A 22,922-nucleotide genomic window follows, 5' to 3' on the forward strand; every position below is an offset into this window, starting at 1 on the left:
CTAGAGGAAACTGAGGCTCAGAAAGGCGAAAAGGGAATAGGAGAGCTGTAGGCAAACACAGGGGTACTCCTCCCTTCTCCCTCCACTGTCCACACCTCCATGAATGAATGCTCTGGCTTGAAGAGAAGGAGGAACACCCCAAGTCAGACTGGGGCCAGGAACAGGAGGAGGTGGTTGTCATGGTAACAAGTGGACAGAGCACTGTGCTTATTACTTCAGCTCTCACTGCTTCAGAGGAAAAGAAAGATCAGACAGGACAGGAAGTCTGGAGTCAGAGGAAGCAGCCTGCGACGAGTGGACTGTGGGTTTGGTGTTGGAAAACTAGGACCTGTGTGTGTGACCTGGAGTGGGTCCTGCTTTGCTTGAGCCTCTGTGGCTGTGGTGCTTTGAATATGCTTGGCCCGAGGCAGGGGGCGGGGCACTATTAAGAGGCATGGCCCTGTTGGAATAGGTGTGTTAAAGGAAGTGTGTCACTGTGTGGGCGGGCTTTGAGGTCTCCTATGCTCAAGCTCTGCCCAGTGCAGAAGAGAGCCTCCTCCTAGCTGCCTTTGGATCAAGATGTAGAACTCTTGGTACCTCCAGCACCATGCCTGCCTGGACACTGCCATGCTTCCCTCCATGATGATAATGGACTGAACCTCTGAACCTGTAAGCCAGCCCCAATTGAATGCTCTTTACAAAAGCTGCCTTGGTCATTGTGTCTCTTCACAGCAATAAAACCCTAACTAAGACAGTGACCATCAGAAATATCAGGCCTAATTGGTCTCCAGTACCTGGCAATCCTGACACTTGGGACTTCTCTATCATGAATCAAGGTGAGAGCTTCCAGAGGGCTGAAAACACCACCAGTGTGACCTAGAGGTGACAGAAACTCATTGGACTCTCAGAACAACTGTGATGTATCTGGCCTTCTTCCCAGCCCCCACAGCGGACCGAACTTTCCTAGAAATCATAGCCTTCTGGAACATTTCTGAGGATGGCACTATAGCAAAAAGGTACAGTGACCAAAACTGACCAGCAGATGGAGCCAAGCACCCTGGAATCCTAAGCAGATTTCTAGTTTGGGGTTTGGTGAAAATTTTTGTGGTTTGGTTTGTTTGGTTGTTTGTTTGTTTGTTTGTTTGTTTGTTTGTTTGCAAGGAACACATACATGCCAGGGCATATGTGTGACAGAGGACAACTTTCGGGAGGTTTTTTTTCTTCCACCATTGTAGATCATCCTACTGGCTCCTATTTCCAGCTTTTATTCCACGAAGGTAAGAGGTGTGTTTAAGGTTCCCACCTTTGAGCTGCCTAAGACAAACATAAGACACTAAGACCAGCCAGTATCTTTTCCCCCTACTTTCCTCTGCCCAGCCGGCAGGACTCCGGTCAAGAAGAATATATTCTAAGACATCCTAACCTAATTCTAGCTTGTTTGTGCTAGAATGATAGCAAATAAAGAAGGAAACCATCGTCCAGAGGAATCTGGGTTTACAGAGCACCTTGGCTTGTGGATACACATAGCACATGTGAAAAACAAGAGGTAAAGTCGATCACAGAGGCTTAACTAGTGTATGTGGACTATTTCATCACGCAGCCCTTCACCTTTGCTCTTGCCTAACCCTGGGGTCTCACACCTGTGTGGTCCTTGTCCCTCACTTCCTTCTGGCTTCACCCTCTCCCTAGGCTGTGAATACCTGTTCTCTGGATCCTGAGGCCAGGCCCATATTTGTTTCATGGCCATTACTTCCTAGTTCTTTGGGATAAGCAGTCAGACCTTAGCAAGATGATGAGGCAGAGACTGGATGGCCAGGCCATGAGAAAACCTAAAGGTCATGGGAGTCCTGAACCTTCCCAACCATCAGCTCCCAGGTAGCTCCAGCCCCTCAGCTCTCTTGTGAGCAATTCCATCTCCAGCAGCCCCTCCCTCTCTGCCCAACCAGACCTTCTCTCCTACAGGTACAGATGTTTCTCTAGCAGAGTCTTCTAGAGGCAGAGCATCCTGTCTCAAGGTCAGGACTCACACTGCTTGCTTGAGAGTAGGAGGGACACTGTTCTAGGTTGATATCTACTACTGTGTTTAAAAAAAAAAAAAAAAAAAAAAAAAAACTCTAGGCTGGAGATGTCCCTGCTCTTCCAGAGGTCCTGAGTTCAATTTCCAGCAACCACATGGTGGCTCACAACCATCTGCAATGGGATCCAATGCCCTCTTCTGGTGTGTCTGAAGCCAGTGGCAGTATATTCACATACATTAAATAAATCTTAATGGGAAAAAAATGTCTCTGTCCAAAGGCAACTGAAACTGGTGTTTTCCAGCTTATACTTCCAGGTCACAGTTAACCACAGACAGAAGTCAGGGCAGGAACTCAGTAAGGAACTGTGGAGGAGGACGCTTACAGGCTCTCTCACCAGCTACTATTTGCCTAGGGAATGGTACCACCCACAGTGGATTAAGAGGCCCTCCTATGTCAAATAGCAATCAAGACACTCACACACACACATGCCCACAGACCAACCTGTTAAAGACTCAGTTGATACTTTTTTCCCCAGGTGATTCTAGGCTACTGTGGAGTCCACCATTCCATTCGAGTCTGACCCTGCTCTGACAGAGGGCACTCCTTCCAACTCGAGGTCCCATGCTTCCTATTCCGTTCACTCTTCCCTAGGATTTGGCTAAACCAGCCCAACTCTGACTCCATGTTGCCTTGGCCAGGACTCAGTGTGTGCTGGCTCTCAGCTGAGTCCTCTCACTGGCAGGCCGTGGGTTCTTTGCTGCTACTCTGCCCTCCAGCCAGAATGAGTCAGGCACCCCACAGCCTCTAGAACCCTCATGATACTGGAGACTGGCCAATCTTTACACTCAACTGATGTACAGACATCAGATGAGAAGCCAGGTCCTGATTGTATTGTTATTTTAATGCTACATAAATAGAATTATGCAGAATGTAGCCCATAGGGCTTTTTCTCCCCAATCCGCATAATTAATTCCCTTCAGAATGACCTCAGCTGTTACAAAGATCTATTCTGGGTTCATTACTTTAATTGCTGAGAAGCACATAGTGTGGCTCTAACAGAGTCTAGGTCTTTCCAGTTTTGGGGGGTGTTACACACATTGCCGCTAGGCAAAGCATGTTCTCCCTTCTCATTGCTAATTACACTAATCAACACAGATGTCCTTACAGAACGGAGGCCTTTGTTTCTGCTGTGTCAAACATGTTCTGTGACCATACTGTCCTTTCTATGCCAAGTCCAGTGGTTCTCACTGTAGAGGTTCTGCACATGATAATTCTGCAGTTCCAGAGACAGTAGGTATCAGCTCCTGTAAACATCTGCAATGCTAATCTGACTGGACAGACAGACCGGACCGGAGACAAGGCCATCCACCTCAGCCATGGTTCATTATGAACAGCTGTTCCTTCCTGAGACTTCAACAGCTGCTTACATGGAGATGGCTCAGCCAGAACCACCAGCATGAAGTGACCTCACAGGACACATGCATCCCATATTCTGTTTCCCCAGTGCTTAGCCCAGTGTCTCTCTTCACAGGCCGGAGTTAGGTGGGATCTAATGTCAGACAGGTACAAACAGATCAGAAGACCTGGGTACAGAGTCTAGCTGAGTCTGCCTCTTAGGAGGTCTCGGTGTCCTTGACTGGGACACTACAGATGCCATCAGATCCTATTCTGTACTGATAACCACACTTCCGACCCTGCAACAGAACACCAAAGTGAGCTGGAGAGTTGCTGTGGAGGCTGTTCTTGGCTGACGACTAGTTATCGGCTAAAATCTAAAAACAGGGGTGGGGGCACACCTGTGAGGGACGTTTGCTTAATGTGAAGGAGGAAGATCCACTTCCAGTCCAGAGCTCTGAGGTGGTCAGACATGCCTTTAATGCAGATCTTCAATGCCAGAACTTTAATACAGATCTCCAGGTGAGAAGACACCCCTTTAATCTGGGCCACACCTTCTGCCAGAAGCCTATATTAGAGCATGAAAGGAAATTTGGTCTTTACCTGCTTGCTCTTGCTAGCAAGCCTTTACTGGCATTGGAGCCTACTTCTTCGAGATCCCAGCATATACTGAAGACCAGCTAACACATCCAGCCTTGCAGACCAAGCAGCTACTGGATTCTTAGGCTTTCTGTTCAGAGCCAGCCACTGTTGGATTAGCTGGACCATAGCCTCTAAGTCCATCCTAATAAACACCCTACAGAGAGAGATTCATTTTCTCAGTTCTAGTACTCTAGAACTTACTAATACAGTTATGCTAGATACAGAAGTACAATACAGATTTCCTGAAGGCAATATTTCCATACTGTCCACTTTCGAAACTTCTCCTTTAACACGCAGCTGAATTATTCAGTGCCACGTGAGAGGTAAGCGGGCTTCGGTTGCATGAAAAACTTAAGCCCTTTGGGTTTAAAATCGCAACTGAAATTTCCATGTTTCCTGTAAGTTCCTCAGAAAAGACTGCCCATTCTAGCTCATAAATATGCGTTCAAAAGTTCCGCAAGTTAGGACTGTGGCAAATGTCTTCAACCTCGGCAGAAGCAGGTGGATCTCTGTGAGTTTGAGGCCAGTCTGGTCTACACAGCAAGCTTCAGAACAGCCACAGATATGGAGTCTCAAAAAGAAAAAAAAATGAAGCTTATCTGGGTTAATATGCAGGAAGTGGCAGAACAATGCTCAGCTACAAATGTGGCACCTGTACCACACCCTGTCCCTACAAGGCAAAGAGGACAGCTTCAAAGAGCAGACAGACTGGAGAGCAGGCTGTGGAGGGTGACAGGACAGGAATACTGCAGCCATGAGCTGACAGCAGCTGTGGATGCCTGCACACAACCTGAACCAGTTCAAGCCAGTCAGCATCCCAGCATAGATGGGGAGGGCTCATAAGGACCAACTGCTAGCTAAGGAGCTATCGATGGCTGCTGTGGGAGGGCTGGGTCACTCTTCTGTGGGGTGTGGCCCCTGGTAGGTTACCCATTCTCCAGTGGACGGCCCTACATGTATGTACAGGTAGGCATCACTAATGGGACTCGGTGGGTTATCAAAACACAAACAACTTTTTAAAGGACATGAGATTGGGAGGGGACATTGTGGGGATGCTTTAGGAGAGTCAGACACGAGGCTTGGACTGTATGGAATGCAAGTGTGTTGCTCACATGTGCGATATTCTCAAACAACAATGAAATACTTTAAGAACATCGGTAGTCATGCATACCCACGTGAAGTGGAGTCACTGACCCGCAGTGTCGGACCTGGAGCGCACAGTGGCGGGGCGCAGAGAAAGCACAAGTGTGGGCCAACTGCAGCTCCCTCCTGCACAAGGCCTTCCACACACAAGGTCAGGCCGCTCAGAAGCGTTCTCTCTGGCAACTACAGCCCTGATCTGTACATGAAACACCCATCACTTCTCGTCACCGCCAGCTCGGTGACAAGTGCTGAGATGGCATCTGGACGTCCCTTTCACTCCCTGGGAAAATGACTGACACAAAGGCTTATTCTCCAAACGTCCCTGCTTCTCAAATGCTTCGTTTTTAAGCCTTTTGTGAAAAAGAACGTTAGAATAAAATATTTTAATTCCAGATATCTCTTAAATACCACACTTATAAGTAGGTATAATTATACTTTATTGTAATGGTTTTCAAAGATAAAGGACGGGGCTCTCAAAACTTACCAGAGACACTAAAACCCACAAAGTTAACAAACATTTTCAGAAGCCTGGATACCAAAACAGCTTTTAACAGAAGAAACTTTCAAAGGAGGCCTGAGAATGTGAGATGGCAGTTGAGCTTTCTCAGAGCACAGTAACAGATACATTAAAACAAAGAAATAACAGGAGGACATCTGAGGCTAAATCCTGCTGTAAGTGAACATCTTCATACGGCTCACCAAACCCCATCACCAAAAGAGCCTCCTCCCACTCTGGACCTGGCAGCTGAAGAAGTGCTCTGCACGAATGCAGCCTCAGGCAGCGTGTGCACAGTGCAGCCTGAAGAGACTCGGGCATCTGCAGACAGGCACCTGCATGGTCTCTCTGAGAAAAGTCATTTGAAGCCAAAGGGCACTTTGCTGTGGTTCATACACATGGCTATGAGTTTCTACTCCATGCCAAACATCTAGAGGTGAAAGAGCACACAGCTCTGTCTGACTTCTGGCTAATGTAGTCTCAGTTCTCTAAAAGCCATAGGCTTTATTCTGGAAAGGAAAATACCCAGGGTAGGAAGAATGTCATAAACCCCAGGATTCCAAACTGAGGTTTTGTTCTCTCCTGTTTAACCATTTTACTGCTGGCTGCAAATGACATCCATGACAGTCTTTAGTGTTTTCTAATCTAAGAACATCCAGTATTTTTGCCAGAATGTCCTGATGGCTTTCCTGAAATACATTTTTTAAAAATAATTTATTACTTATAAGGCTGGAAAGAGCGGTGTAAGCAGCGGAGCGCACCGGCTGCATAGAGAAGCAAGCACCGCGTGAGCTGCACCCCGCCTGCCTGGGCTCTCACACTCGAGCTGTGTCTCGGTCTGGCTACTGGGCGACCCTGAGCAAAGGCAGATTTCTTTGCTATTCCGATCTCAGGCAGACTCGTCTCTGCTCCTCAGTGCTCTGTCTCTGGAGGTCTCTGGGCTGGTGGCTCACACCTGGGTGACTCTGTCTTGCTCTCGATGAGAGAGATCTGCAGCACGGGTAGGAGAAGCTGGAAGGCATCTTGAATGTAGGAGGCACTGTTTGAGGCCTGGCAGGATTGAGAAGTCACCAAAAAGAAAATGTTACAATCACATGAAGGAGAAATACTTAAAAACAAACAACAGACCTGTGTCTTCGAGCCAACAGAAGCCACAGCTTGTGAAGTAAAAAAAGGACAGCCTTGAATACTGCACTCAAGTATGACATGGGACAGGACAGACCTAGGACTCAGATAATGGGGCAACACCAAAAGAATACCAGCTCCCCAACCCACCATCATGGCAGCTTTGACTGCTGCTCGAACTTGACAAGCAAGGACTCTGTTCCACGACTGATGGGTACACGCTGCTCCTGAACTAGTCAGGACTGACAGATGCTCTCAGGAGGCTCTGACCCATCACAGCTCCTTCTACAGACCCAATGCCATGATGGAAACACTGCACAGGTATGAGCAGTACAGACACAGTCTGCTCAGTGTGACAGACATGCAGACAAGAAGCCTTGGAGACGCTCTACACCCAAGTATGCAGATCTGGTTTGTATCTGACAGGCTCTCCCTTCCCAGAATTAATAGCCTAAAATAAAGACATACATATCCAAAGACAAGAGTGTTTCAAATTTGTATGTACGGATAGCCCGTTCAAAACGGGAACAGGGAGCTCATACCAAGAGAGCCTTTTGTACACTTATCAATGGCTGGCACTCCTATCAGAACTTCATTGAGACACGGTAACAGTTTCCAGCCAAAGGAAACCTTAGAGATCATCTAGTTACAGCAATTTGCACTTAAAACAGTTAAGATTGCTGGGAAAGGCATTTCTGACCCAGTCTAATTGGTTCTTTAAAAACTTTATTTATGTTTTTATCTATTTACTTGTGTGTGAACACATGTGGGTGTCAGAGAACAACCTTCAGGAGTCCGTTCTCTCCTTCTACCATGTGGATTCTGTGACTCATGCCCATGCTGTCTGACTTGGCAACAAGCATCTTTATCTTCCCTTACTTCTTACTTAAAATGTAGCCATTATAACATATTGCTCTCCTAGACTTACATACCTTCTTCTCACCAGGCCTAAGCTGTCGAACTCTGAGAGTATGGACTCCAGAAACCACCGCACACTGTGGCAATCTGACTCCTCTCACTCCTCCTCTGGAAACTTTTTCTTTATGTACACTGGTGTTTTCCCTGCCTGTATGCAGACAGTTGTGAGCCACCATGTAGTTGCTGGGAATTAAGCCTGGACACCTCTGGAAGAGCAGCCAGTGCTCTTAACTGCTGAGCCATCTCTCCTCCCACCCTTCCAGAGACTTAAACCAGCGCTTCATTCACACTGACAGGGATATGCAAGCTCCAGTGCCACTCTGTCAAAACACATAAGAACTTTTTCCTGGAAACTGCCTCATGCCTTTTCCTATCACTTCTGCACAAGGCCCAGCCTTTCAGGAAGTAGTGTTTGTCTGAGTGCATTTCAGTCCTTCATGTTCAACAGCTGGTCACCAGAAGGTGTTTCTTGTCAGGGGGTAGGAACTGAGTAATGACAGCCTATGGCTCCTTCCATGACACTTTACCCTCAGCTTTGTTACACCTGATTACTGGGTAGGGAACGTACATCAAATAAACAGTATTTAGTGATGTCTGTATCGGCAAGGCTAAACTGCAATCTGGTTTTTAAAAAGCATAGCCTAAGGATGTAAAAAATTAATGCAGAATGCCTTAGGAGTCAGAGATGTAAAACCATCACTACTGACCTCTAGAAACACCGCAGTGATTAATGGGTTAAGAACATCTGCCTTCTCTTTGACCTGGAATAAAGCAGAGAGTTTTGTCACAGCACACCTTAAGAACAGCAACAGGCCAAACAGAGTCTCACCTTGAAACAGACATGGGTAAAAGAACCTCCTGACCAAGGGAGAGCTAAGTGCCAGCTCTGGAAGGAAACCTCAAGAGCTGTAAGCTTACTTTTTACACCTTTCTATGCAACCAAATTGGGAACGCACTGCTTATTAGTTTGGGAGGTGCTGCTGCTGTTTTTTTCTTTTTTGGGGGGGGGGTGTACTCTTGAGGTTCACATGAGTAACAGCAAAGGCATAAGTGAGGAGCTCAGAGGACATTTCAGGAGCCAGTTCTCTCCTTCTGCCATGCCTCTGGGCACTCAGCTCAGGTCACTGGGCTGCTCAGTTTACCCTGAGTCCTGCCACCAACCCTGCAGTCATTCATCAACTTTTAAAAATATCTTCATTCTGTATGATATAAACACAAAATGGAGTTTTATTCAGGCAGAAAGAGAAATGAAGGTATGTCATCAGCAGGAGAGATGGTACTCTCCACACCTGTCTGCATGTTGAGTAGGACAAGCTGGTCTCACAAAGAAAAGCATACATGTTTTCTCTAATAGATGTGGAATCTGGAGTAACACTTCTTTGTGTGTAATGGGGGGGGGGAGGTAGGAAAGTATTTAAAAGATAGAAAGTGATCAGCCAGCCCTAGGAGGGACAAGATAGAAAAATGGGGGTGAATTAGTACACATGATGTTTAGTGCTGTCGACCTGACAGACTCTAGAATCATCTGGGACATGGCCTCTGAGCTGGCCTGTGAGAGCTTCTCTTTCTGGGCTAAGCATTGCTGATGGGACCCCGCCCTCAGCAGGGCTCCGTACTGCCCAGGTGGAGGCAGCAGGCTGAACACTAGCACGCATGCCTTCACTGCTCTGCTCTGACTGCAGACAGCGATGCCTGCAGCTTCAGGCTCCTGCTGCCTTGACGTCCCCCCTGTAACTTTTCCCCTTAAGCTGTGTCTGCTGTACCATTCGACCACAGCAACAGGAAAAGGAACCAAGACAGTATTCTCAGAGAAATTAAAACAATGAAGTAAATATGCAGATAAACTACAGGAAGAAATGCCATCTTCATTTTAAAAGGGCAATTGGAAACCTGACGACAACACTGGGACAATTCTAAAATAAGAGCATAAGCACCTCAACTGTTTAGAAGACAGGCCTCTGAGAGTCATAGGCATGGTAGGAGCGTGTGGAGAAGGAAATGCTACTGTGTGGAAACCTTAGGGACAGTGATGAAACCTCCCCAACTCCAATTCTAATAACAGTACATCTCTGTAAATACACTAACAAGCATCGACTTGTCACAGACTTGTAAAGACAGGTGAACTTTATGGTGCGTAAACTACATCATTCAGACATTGGCTCCACAAGCAGGAATTCTTACCCCAGCTGTGGTCAGGCAGGTGGTGAACTCTTTAGACAGAGAGGCCAGGTCTTTACACAGCATGACTGTCATCCTGGAGAGAATAGCACAGGAGAGTTCTGCGTTTCTATTCGTTTAAAACACTATGCTTAACAACGGCTACACAGAGACAGATCCCTCCTAGTAATGAAGAAGGACGCCTTTAATGGCGTAAATACATCTCCTTTCAGTATGGAATACACAGTTCTACAGTGACCCGGCCACTTGCTCTATACTACACCTTGGGCTCCAGTGGCTATCAGCAGTCCTTGGTGGTAAGTGCCCATTCCTTCCTGTTACAGACAGACCTTATGGCCTTTTCCCATGATGGATGCTTTTTGGGTGAAGAAGCCATGCTTTCTTCCCTCATCATGACTTCTAAACCAGCCACCCTCTCTCAGGGTGTAGTCCCTGCAGGTCCTCTCCCTTGTCTAGCTCCTTTCCTTCTTACCTAAGTCCCTCCAGCCTGAGCTATGAGACAGCTCCCTGTCCGGGCTCATCTGTCACCTACATCAAGTCTTTCCCACCTAACTCCCTATGGCTCAAACACTGGCTAGTCTCCTTACCATATGTTGACTTCTTGACTCCCAGTACTTCCATAAGATATTCACTGGTACTAATGGCTGGCTGGCTTTCTTTGCTTGTTTATTGAGACTGTCCTGGAACTCATTACGTAGACCAGGTTGGCCTCAAACTTGAGGGTGGCTTAGGCTACATAGCAAGATGCTCTCCCCACCAGCTCCCATGTCTGTCTGTCTGTCTCTCTATCTCTCTGTCTCTGTCTGTCTGTCTGTCTCTGTCTCTCTCTCTCTCTCTCACACACACACACACACACAAACACATACACAAGGATGTCTATTCAGATTTGTAAACTACTAGGCTTAGGCTTATCCTTTCTACTGCAATTATTCATATTTTACTACTTTGAAATATGTTTGTTCAGAGTCAGCAAAAATGAAAAAAATATGTGTGGGACTTGGGTAGTCCCCTTTGAACTGCCTTGGGACTACACCGCCTCCATTTGTAAAGTTGTACTGATCATTTACCTTTTGTGCTGCTGTAAAAATAATATCCATGATAACCCCTTAGCACAGTGCCTGGCATAAATGAGCACTGGTGACTGATGACTGTATGTCAGAGCTGAAGACTTAGAACCAAGATCCACTCCTACAGAGACTAAACCAGTTCGTGAGACAGGCAGGTTTACATGGTAGACTTGTCCCTGCTTGGTAACAGTGCCCTAAATGAGCAAGCCTTGAACATGTGTACCCATGTGCAATGGGACCAGTACCTGTTAAAAAGCAATGTTCTAAAAGCTGGAAGGAACAAGAATCCCTCTCAGCAGGCTCCTTTGAGATGTGTAGGCTGCATCGTACTTACTGGGAGAGAGTCTGGCTCCTCTCTAAGGCGGTCACCTCCTGCTTCTGGCCATGCAGAACCAATGCTGCTGTTTTGTGGAACAATTCAATTGAGCAGGCAGTCAACTCTGCTAAGCTCCGGATTGCAAATGCATGGATATCCTAAGAGCCAAACAAAGCAAACAGAACATTATTGTTATTGTTTATAGTTATAAATGAAAATGACAGCCCCTTGCTTCTTACACTAAAGAAAAGATAGGATGCTTTCCAAGTAGAAAAGATGAAAGGACACTGTTTAATAGGCCTGCTCTTCTTCCACTGTATGGCACCTTCCACAGCTGGGCTCATAATCCAGCAACCAAGGCTTCTGAACAGCTGGCCAAAGGACTAACACAAGTGTCTGGTAACTTACTCTGAGTTACAGCCAACTTCACTCTTTCCCTCCTTCTCCCCATCACTTCATTGTTTTTACTCATTCCTCCTTCTACATTCTGGAACTGAAATGATACCTACCTGAATCATAATGTTGAAATTATTGATACCAGCATAACAAAATAAAAGGACCCTCAGCTCAACTACAATGTCACCTCTATTTTAGTGTGTCAGTGGAGGGTGGGGAGAGAATACACTCACCTGTGCATATGAGTGTAGGGGGGTGTACTCACCTGTGTGCATGAGTGTGCAGTGGGGGTGTGTACTCACCTGTAGAGGAGCTCGCTCACGTGTGGGGGGGGCACACTCACCTGTATGCATGAGGGAACACACTCAACCTGTATGTGGGGAGGTACACTCACCTGTGTGTGTGAGCATGGAGTCCAGAGGCCCATGTCCAATGTCTTCTTCTATCAGCCCCCACTTTATCTTCTGTGACAGGGCCTCTCACTAAACTTGGAGCTTACTGTCATGGCTAGACTGTCTGGCCAGTGATATCTGGAGAAATCCTTCTGCCTTCACACCCCACACCTTCCTTCATTGGGGTTACAACTATGTGATACCACATTCAGCCTTTTATGTGGATGCTGGGAACCCAGGTTCAGGTCCTAATGTGTGAGCAGCAAACACTCTACCACTGAGCCATCTGCCAGCCCCTCAATTTAATCTTTCTTTAAAAGAGCTTAGTTGCTTTGGTTACCTCTATTGAATGTTTCTGGGTTTCCTCGGTATTTTCTGCTTCCAACTGTTTTTCTCCTTCTTCTTTCTCTACTACTGGCTTAGCCAGAGATGTCCTGATCCATTTGTAGGCTGTATTTCTTGCCTAAGTAAGGATTTAGGCAACAATTAAATGCAGTTTTTACCAGGAACACATCAGCACCCTGGAGGATAAGCTGTTCACACAAGAACAGACCATGTAACATTTCAGTCCTTATCTTATAAGATGCAAACCCTTACACTGAACCCTGTCCAATGGCTCCTTATGAAGCCCCCAGTCCTGTCCAATGGCTTCCTGTGAACTACTCCCCACTCCCACCCCATCCTGTGGCTTCTCTGAAACTGAGGCTTGCATTAGGGAAGGCTCATGTATCTGGAGCACAGTTTCACAGGTAGGTCAAGCCACAGAGCACTGCCCCCAGCACTGAGAGTCATCCAGGACCCTTACTTAATAATGCTCACACTAAAGACTTTGGCTCACCATCAACAACCTGGTTTGTAAAATTCTGGGGATTAGTTCTAATGCTTTGTCTTAATTTGGCTCCCAAAAGCCAAATCTTCCAGACACTGAGGGTCCCTGCCCCCAGCTGACTTTGACTGGTAATAAAGAAATGTAGTACAGCCAATGGCTGGGAAAAGGAATGGAGGTGGGACTTTTAGATTGTGAGGGCAAAGAACTGAGGGAGAAGAATCACCGTGACTGGGGAACAAAAAGAGCAGACTTGGAGAGGTGCGGGGGCTGGAGAGGAGTGGCCCGAGCTGCCGGGTGAGCCTTCTGGAAAGTAACTGAGAGAGCTGGTCATCGGGACAGAGTATCCATATTTCCTTTGATTCATCATGGATAATCTATCACCAGAAGAAATTCAGCTTCGGGCTCATCAAGTTACTGATGAGTCTCTGGAAAGCACAAGGAGAATCCTGGGTCTAGCCATTGAGTCTCAGGATGCAGGAATCAAGACCATCACTATGCTGGACGAGCAAGGGGAACAACTAAATCGCATAGAAGAAGGCATGGACCAAATAAATAAAGACATGAGAGAGGCAGAGAAGACTTTAACAGAACTCAACAAGTGTTGTGGCCTCTGTGTCTGCCCTTGTAATAGGACAAAGAACTTTGAGTCTGGAAAGAACTATAAGGCAACATGGGGAGATGGTGGAGATAACTCACCTAACAATGTGGTATCTAAGCAACCAAGCCGGATAACAAATGGTCAGCCTCAGCAAGCTACAGGAGCAGCCAGTGGTGGATACATCAAACGTATAACTAATGATGCCAGAGAAGACGAGATGGAAGAGAACCTGACTCAAGTGGGCAACATCCTAGGAAACCTAAAGAACATGGCTCTGGATATGGGCAATGAAATTGATGCTCAAAACCAGCAAATACAGAAGATCACAGAAAAGGCTGACACCAACAAGAATCGTATTGACATTGCCAATACAAGAGCAAAGAAACTCATTGATAGCTAAAGCCCTGCTGTACTTCTTTACCTGTTAACTCAGTTCTCTAGCTCCTGCTGAGTCATTTATTATTCAGAGTTAGAAAGACCGGAGGATGCCTCCCTACTTTCGTACTGTCTTTTGGGGTATGTTCTTGCTCAGGCTTCCTTACAGTCTTTCCCAGTTCACTCTAGTAGGCTGCTTTCTACACATCACACAGTCTCTTTATCTCTTCACTTAGCTTCTTTCTGTGTTCAAGATTTGGAAGCATTGCCAAAGAGCCATGAAGGAGGCAGCTGTATTAGTAGCTTTTGTCATTATTCATTGGTTGGTTTGGATTTGGCTTGTTTGGTTTTACTTTTCTGGTAAAGAGCAAGAGGAAGGAACAAGAAATGAAGTTAGTGCTTGGGATAGGAGCTTTCACACATGTGTGTTGTTCTACATCACTGTTTTTCACCTAATACTCCAAAGAAGAATACAGTGAGTTTTCCAGAAGTGAGCTTCACTTCTGAACCCAGAGTGATTGGTATATACAGGTAGGTTCTTGGATCCTGTTTCACATGCAGGAACACTATATAAGCAAGTGCCTCTTATTCTCATACAGTGAGTCACAGTGTGGCCCTAATGTAGGCCTGTTAACTTCATACAGTAAGTTGTCAGTAGCCTTTAAAAGATGTACATATACATGTGAAATAGAAGACTTCCTCACTAAAGCAGGGCTTCAAATTTGGGGGGGAAACTTTTACAGTGTATCATGTGAATTCAGATTTACTTCAATACTAAGAATTATGTTTAGATATGAAAAAAAAAAGTTGTTTTGATCTCAGGTAGAAAAGTAGATTGAGTTTTGTGTAGTTTTATACATTTAAAAGGTTATAATTTGTTACTAAAAGTTGTTTGGAAAATTTAAAAAAAAAAAAAAAAAAAAAAGAGCAGACTTAAAGGCCTGCCAACAAGTAAGAATCCAGGAAAGTAGCCTTAGGGGCCATTCCCCCAACTGGGTCTTAGGTAGCAGAGATGAAATACAGATTTTAAAAGATGTCAGCTCAGGAATACCAGAGGGGAGTGAGGGCTAGCCGCAGGGAGGTTTAGAAGTGCCCAACCATTGAGCTAGTCAGGGCATATTCAAATTAGCCGGCATGTGAGTGTACCTTTCATTTGTGTATCCAGAGCTCAAGGGTGGGTACAGTGCACAACCTACTGGGAGCCAAAGTGGGCTAACTATTCACCACTACAGTGCAATTCATAAAAATGGGTCTACATCATTTTTATGTAAACATACATTCAAACATGGCCTGCATGTTTAAAGTGCAGCCAATGTCAGACACACCCACACTGTCGTATGTACTTATCCACTGAGTTCATAAAGATTGTCACTCCATACAAATACCACAGATTTCCTTTCTCCTGATAATGAACCTTTCTCTAGTTTTAGTTATTTTGTTTTAAACACAATCTTCTCATTTTTCACCCATCTTTCTAATTACTGCTGTTCAGAGTGGTCCCGATCTTGATGGCCTACCTATATCACTACTTCCAATCTTAACTTCTTTCTCTGCAAAAATGACGCATCTCAAATGCCTGCTAGACATACATCTGATATTCTGCAACTACTCCACTACAGCATGTAAAGGAAATGAATAACTTCATCTTTCTGTCTCAACCCATCCTTTTATTAGTCAAACTTTGGAGGTAATGTTGTATGGTAGTGACTCAAGCAAACCTCTGACAGCCATGTTGGATTTTTCCATCAGTCTGATTCTGCACAAGGTCCAATCTGCCCGATCCTCTCCTTCTATTACCATCTTGAGCACTCAGAGCAACATCAGGACTGGTCTGTTACTCCTAAGACATCATTTCCACGCAACTTCCAAAGACAAGGCACCTGAACAACCTTTCTCTAAATTTCCACAATCCCAGAATACCACTTAAATTCAGCGCTTACAGAAAACACTGAAATAACTGTGTTAGCTCCCTAAGTAGAATGCACACAAAAGGACGGCAGCAGACTGCCCATCTGGCTTGCATGCCTAGGCCCTGGCAAGTGTGTTTCATAACTACTTTATCTCCTTTCTTTTTGTGGCAAACTGGTTTGGGTTCTAGATTCTTCTGGGTTTATATAGTCTGGATGAGTCTTGCCTATATATTCTCAAGCATCAATGATTAGCAAATGATTCCATTAGCTACCAAGTAACATTAATCCCACTGTTCCCACAGTGGTTGGTTTGTAGACAAAAAGGTGATACAGTGAGGCCAATGAATTTACAGAGTCTCCATTAAGTTGCTAAGAAAGGAAAGCCATCAACCCCAAAGCTGCTAGTGCTTCCTTAAAGCCATGTACAAAAATATACTAAGAACAAAGCCACAGAAAAACAGCAGAGCCTGGAGGTACCGGCTCCTCTCAGAGCCACTCAAAGGCAACCCTACAGCTCACCGTTCCAGTTTCCCTGACTACTGTATCCTCTCTTTATAGCACCCCATTTGGGTTTTTATCTTTTGTAGAGAAAGAATTCCATTACCTGTGCTAATTGGTTTTTGTCATAGACACAAACCTACATATATCTGGGAAGAGGGAGTCTTAATTGAGAAACTGCTTCCAAAGACTGGCCTGTAGGTAGTCAAAGGAACTGTCTTGATTAATGATTGAGGTGGGAGAGCCCAGTTCACTGCAGTTGGTACCACCTCTAGACCAGTGGTCCAGGTTGTAGATTTAATAAAGCAGGCTGGGAGGTGGGTAAGGGGTATAAGCCAATTAACGATGTTCTTCTAGGATGTCTAAAGTGAATTCCTGCCTCCAGGTTTCTACCATGTGATGAAATGTAACATGAGAGTTATGAAAAGAAATAAAGGTTTTCTTCCCTGAGTTGCTTTCGGTCATGGTATTTATCATGGTGACAGAAAATAACTGCCCTTGAATAAAGGCATCCACTTAATTAATTTTATACAAACAGAGAATACATTGAGCTAGACAGTAGCAGCACACCCCTTAAATCCAGCACTTGGGAGGCTGTGAGGTCCAGGCCAGTTCAGTCTATGGAGTGAATTCAAAGACACCCAGGGCTACACAGAGGAACCCTTCTCAAAAAACAAAACAAAAAAAAAAAAAAAAATTAATTAATTAAACTTAAGTAAAAAAAAAAAAAAGCCAAGCCAGGAAACAGATCACAAATGACCCTGGTCATTCCAACTAGACTGTAGAAATGGCACTGGACTTGAGCCTTTAAGTGTCCTGAGTAATGCTGTAACCAGACTACAACATGAATGAGCTGAAGAAAACCTGATACTCATTTTCAGGGTTCTTTTCTCCTCACAATAGTTCTATTCCCAAAGAACCTGCAGGAACAATCCAACAGAATACTGAAAAAGAAAACCTTCATAATACTTAAACATTAACCTCTCTGTTTCAAAAAAAAAAAAAAAAAAAGCAAACAGAAGGGGATAGAGAGATGGTTAAATTGGCAAAAAAAAAAAAAAAAAAAAAAAAAAAAAACAGCCACAGTGATTCGTGCTATAATCCCAGCATTAGTAAGCCAGAGACTCAAGGATTACCCTGGTGCTTAGTATCAGCTAAGCTAGCTGATCAGTAAGACTCAAAAGACCTTATCTCAAAAAGTAAAATGGAGAAATGACTGAGGAAGACAGCTGACTTCAATGCACAGCCTCCACACGCACATGCACAAGCACATAGCACATGCATAAGTAACACTCACAGAAACAAACAGAAGGAATTAATTATACCAAGGCGCAGAAACAGGGATAGTCATAGTGTACTAAGTGAACTGGGATTTATCACAACCAGAGTACTGAATATAAACAAGTTAGAAGACAAATGTTTTCTCATTTTCACAGTAAGAACCAGAAGGAAACAGAGCTCAGACTGTAGGAGTGCCTGGTACGCCAGAGGCCCTGGGCTCCATCCTTAGCACTGCATAAGCCAGGGAGAGTAACACATGCCCCTTTCCTAGCACTGCAGAGGTGGAGGCAAAGTGATCAGGAGGCCAAGGTCTTCCTCAGATACAGGGTGAGTTCAAGACCAGCCTGGGCTACATGTCTCAAAAGAATCCTAACAGATGGTTAATTTAATAAAGAATCCCCAGTACCAGACATAAAAAAGAAAAAGAAGAAAAATATGAGGAGTCAAGAGTAAAAAGGCTGTCTAGGATCTTTATCATAACTCCACAGAGAATGAAAACACATCACCGCTAAGAAACAAACATCTCGCACCTCTGCAGATGTGACAAGCTATCATTTACACAGGATTTTGGACCTAGGAAATATATGCCTAATAAAAGAGAGAAAACCTTAGACAAACCCCCAGTACAGGTAGCAGACAAGGACTGTTCTACTTTTAGAATGGGGGAGGGGAGAAATGTGTTTTTTAAAAAGATATACATCAAGAAAGATAAGGGCAGAAGAACTACTACATATTAAAGGAATCTAAACTAAACAAGTAAAACTAGTTCAATCCCAGGTTGGCTCCCAGTGGGTAGGTGGGGTAGTCTGAATTGCAATGGCTCCCACAGACTCAGACATCTGAATGCTTACTCATCAGGGAAGGGCAGTTTGAATTAAGAAAGTTAGGAGGTGTGGCCTTTTGGAGAGAGTGTGTCACTGGAGGTGGGTTCTGAGACTTCAAACGCCTGTGCTAGTGTGCCAGGCCCTGTTTCTTTGGGTGCTGGAAGCAGAGCAGGATGCAGCTCTCACTACTGCACCAGTACCATGTGTGCCACCCACCATGCTCCCTTCCATGACGATAATGGACGAAGCCTCTGAAGCTACTAGTGTTAAATATGCTGAAGTGACAACTGTGCTGTGGTTATGCAAACAGCCATATCTTCCTACTTATTCTCAAACAGTGAGGTTCATGTGAACACAGACAGGGCACAGGTACAGTGCATGTGGTTAAGCAACAGAAGTAGCATGCCAGCACTAGTGAGCGCAGCGAATGCTGTTTGTGCTGTTTACAACTTTTTTCTCAGTTTGATGTTGTTTCCAAAATGCTATAAACAATGTCATGTTCGGAATGTGAAATGACCCCTAAGGACTCATATTTGGAACACAGTTCCCAGCTGGTGGCACTATGATGGCAGCCTGTGAAGCCTTTCAGAGGTGGGGTACAAGGTCCCTGGGGTGAGAGTCGGAAGGATATGGTCCAGGCCATCCTCTACTGCTATGGCAACAGTCACCACCTCACACTCCTGGCACCACCCGGTCAGGGCTGAACTGCCATACCTTCCCAGTATGGTAGACTAAGATCCTCTGAAAATATGAGCTAAAGTATGACTTTCCTCTCTTGAGCTGCTAGTGTCAGAAATTTCAGTCACAGGGATGTGAAAGTTGTCAGGCTTCACTGGGGAATGCACCATCTGCCCCAGGCCAGGCTCTCACTCCTTACCTGCCTGGAGAGGAGAAAATATGGCTGTGCTGGCTCCACACAGCCAACAGCTCTCATGGCCAGACAACAATGCATGCCTGTTGCTAACAGCTGTGGAATTGTTCAGAGTTGGAAAAGGACACAGAGGCAGGAAGCAGCACATGACAACAAACAGTATCTCATGAGCAGAGAGTGGAGTATGTGTGACGTCCCTCCTCTGAGCTCTGACAAGACTCTATCCCAAACACATGATATCTTAGCGTCACCACATGGCTCAGCCATGGGACTCTCTCATTCCCGAATTCTAAATGGCCACTAGCAGAGCCACCATCACTGTCTAGCCACAGCAATGTATGCTCCAGCTCCATGCAGGCAGGGCCCATCCCCATCATCTCTGATCGGAGACCACACTCATCAACACCTTTGATCCCATAAAGATTAGTCAGTACTGCCAACTTTAAATGACTAACTCTATAGGGTCAATGAAGCATTCAAACAAAGTATTCCAAAAAACAGGTCGGGATGGGACACATGCTGGGAAGACAGACATGGGCTCTGCACACTGACCGAGAGAATAGTAGGTAGGGAAAATGTGTGGAGAACTATCGAGAATACTTCCTCGGCCTTCTCAGTGGTGGAACCACACGCATGTACCACCACACCTGACTACCCATTCAAATATTACAAACAAAAGAATGAAAATCCACAAAAGGGAGCAACTTACCCTGGCAAGTTTCTCTGGTCGGGAAGACACACGAAGCTGAACAAACAGTTCTGTTATCTCCTTGGTAAAATCTTCATCCCCTAAGAAACAAGAGCCACATAAAACATTCAAGAAAGACTGTCAAGAATGCTGTGCTGTCTAGTTTTAAGTCAACTTGATCCAAGCTGAGTCATCTGAGAGAAGAGAACCTCAACTGAGACAACGTTTCCATAAGACCAGATTAGTGATTATGGAATTAGTGACTGATGGAGAAGGGCCCAGCCAACTGTGGGCAGTACCCACCAACCCCTGGGCTGGTGGTCCTGGGTTCTATAAGAAGTCAGGCTGAGCAAGCCAGTAGCAGCACCCCTCCATGGCCTCTGCAGCAGCTGCTACCTTTCTTCCCTGTTGAGTTCTCACCCTAGTTCCCTCAGCACTGAATTGTCACCTGAAAGTGTACGTGAAATAAAAACCCTTTCCTCCCAGAGTTGCTTCTGGTCATGGTGTTTATTACAGCAATCCCTCAGAAGGATAAGGAGACAGGAAATGTGTAAGCAAATGGGGATCATGATGTAACAAACTAGACATCTAAACAACAATGCCTTCTCTCTTTCTCATCTAAATCCTGCCCACTGGCCCTGGCTAAGCAGTACAGAAGATAAATCTTAAACCACAAAAATCTTTGAGCATGAACATCTTATAGAATATTTCTTAATCATAAGTTCATGCTACTCGAGAGCAGATTAGTTTCCTTCTATGCCTACTACTTCCCCAGAAACATCCCCAGAGGAATTCCAGGGGAGTCATCTTGGTTCTTTTCATTCAACTGCACTTTTGCTCTTTCTCTCTTGGTAGTTAAGGCAGAGAATAAAAGTGATTTACTGATCCACAGTGTGATGTCTCACTGATAGTCTTCACTCACATAATTACAGTAAACAACTCACAGTCACAACCTGCCATGAAAGGACAAAAACCTGACCTCCATAGTCATTTTCTTTTCCCAACTAAGTGTGACTAGGTGTGAGGGAGGGCTCTGCTACCACCTGGGGCACAGGCACTCCAAGGAGTTCACAAAATAACCAATGGCACAGAGGAAAGAACAGGAATCTATGTTTACCACAGCTAATAATTCTACTCTGAGGCATATTTTAGGTTGTTAGTAACAGAACATTATGGTAACACATATATTAAATTTATAAGCATTCAAGTATATTATGTCTGAGTGGTCAAAAAGCTATTACTATCAAATGTAGTGATGAAAAAAAAAATATTTGGCAAATTGCTGTCAAGTTCTGCTACACAGAACTGACTATACAAACAGTTGCTGCATTAGACCAGAAGTAGTTGCTGGGCATGTGGTTTAATGGTGAGTGCTAGTCTAGATGCATGGATGAGAAGGAAGCATGGTACTACTGCTTAAGGGGAGGAGGGCTGTGGGTAGAGGATTCCGACATCTAGAAAACACAGGGGCCCGTGGGAATGAAGACATCTGAAGCCTAAGTTTCTGTCTTAACTGCATCAGTGACATACAATTAACTTCTAAGTCACTGGTGCATTTTCCACCAAAATCAGAGAAACAGGGCAGGCAAAAGAATCACAGAGGAGAGATGGGGCAGGGCAGGGCGGCAGGAGGACTGTGCTAAAATGTTTTCAAAGTCTTCGTTCCTAGCAAAGGTAAGAAGGAATATCACAGACTGGTCCATCTGTTCAGAAAACTTAAAGCCCTCAGAATAGTAAAATACACACATAAATAAATACATGCATACATATATCATGATTTCTAATTACTGTGCAAAGCCCAGATGTTGACTCAAATGAAGAAATACAGTTAACTGTTCCATGTACAAATGATCTACACTAGGTTGACAAATGAATAGAAACTGTTCTACCTTGGCCCACTTAGGAACAATGAAAGAACCTGCCTCTCATAAAACCAAAGCTGTTTCACTGGTTTCCTGCTGAGGCTTTCCAAATGCAGGTTTTTGGCTGTTTTTTAATATTTTCTAAAGAGTTGCAATGATAGTGAGCACTTGTTAGGCACCTACTACATGGCCAACTATAAAGATATTTAATTTACTCCTCAGAGCACTACCAGAAGAAGCAGACCATCTTCTAACCAAGTTGAAACAAGGCTCTGTGATGAGCCTCTTCTAGAGGTCGCACAGGTTGTGAGAGGCAGGTCTACATGGAACCCAAGTCTAACCTCAAACTGTATCACTTGAGATACTAAACTAGTGTCTCAGGATCTCCAGACAGTTTTTAACATGCATATTCAAAACCATTTCTAATCAAGAGCTGAACCTTCATATAAACTGTCACTAGTGAGACATTACAGATGAAGCCAGCTTCACTTCTCATAACAGAAAACATCCCTTTCTTGGTTGTGAGCCTAGACCTTAGCGGCTGAGCCATCTCTCTAGCCCAACATCGCAGTCTTAAGTCACAGCAACACTCGACTTCTGTCTTTCTCTTACAGAAAAGGCCCTCAAACCCTGTCCCAGGGGACCTTTGCTTTGTACTCATAAGTTAAGTTATTTGGCTTTCCACTCATAGTAGATTGGAAATGAGAAAAATCAAGTGAGACTGAGAGCTGTCCAAGCCAGGCTTCCCACACTCAACAGAAATAAAAGATAAACTCACAGAAGGAAACAAGAATACAGCTCTAAAAAGCAATTGCAGAGGGCTTTTAAAGCACTGCAGTTTGGCATAATTAATCTAGAAATTCTCAAACCATAAAACTCTGTGGCCTCCCAGGAGCTTTTATTTTACACACAAGTTATACATATTTAAAATTAACATTAAATGTCTACAGTATTATTCATTAAAAATAATAAATGCACTGTAATCAGGAAATATTATATAAGAAAATAATCTATTTTCAATTTTTAAAAAAATAATAATAAACCCAGGCTGGAAAGATTGTTTCACAGGTAAAGACTTGCTGTGCAAGAAGATGACTTGTGTTCAGATCTGCACACTCACA

At 44.7% G+C, this 22,922-nt stretch overlaps 2 protein-coding genes across 2 annotated transcripts in view; one reads left to right on the forward strand and one right to left on the reverse strand.

Moving 5' to 3' along the window:
• Positions 1 to 5,597: 5,597 nt before the first annotated feature.
• FAM114A2 (family with sequence similarity 114 member A2) overlaps positions 5,598 to 22,922 on the reverse strand; it is a 31,792-nt gene continuing 14,467 nt past the window's right edge. The window contains 7 exon segments of the mRNA XM_080922579.1: positions 5,598 to 6,632; positions 6,634 to 6,723; positions 8,424 to 8,477; positions 9,898 to 9,970; positions 11,296 to 11,435; positions 12,406 to 12,528; positions 19,961 to 20,040. Coding sequence (XP_080778705.1) covers positions 6,552 to 6,632; positions 6,634 to 6,723; positions 8,424 to 8,477; positions 9,898 to 9,970; positions 11,296 to 11,435; positions 12,406 to 12,528; positions 19,961 to 20,040 — 641 coding nt within the window. The 3' untranslated portion in view covers positions 5,598 to 6,551.
• Positions 13,147 to 14,007, forward strand: LOC308425837 (synaptosomal-associated protein 23). Its single transcript, XM_080923403.1, has one exon. The coding sequence runs from the start codon at positions 13,260 to 13,262 to the stop codon at positions 13,890 to 13,892; it is 633 nt and encodes a 210-aa protein (XP_080779529.1). The 5' UTR covers positions 13,147 to 13,259; the 3' UTR covers positions 13,893 to 14,007.

This window comes from Micromys minutus (genome assembly GCF_963924665.1).
Source record: "Micromys minutus genome assembly, chromosome: 10".
In the NCBI taxonomy this organism is placed as follows: Eukaryota; Metazoa; Chordata; class Mammalia; order Rodentia; family Muridae; genus Micromys; species Micromys minutus.

What these genes read in the sequence shown, in the direction of transcription:
- LOC308425837 (XM_080923403.1), top strand. Translation starts at nt 13,260, where the DNA reads ATGGATAATCTATCACCAGAAGAAATTCAGCTTCGGGCTCATCAAGTT.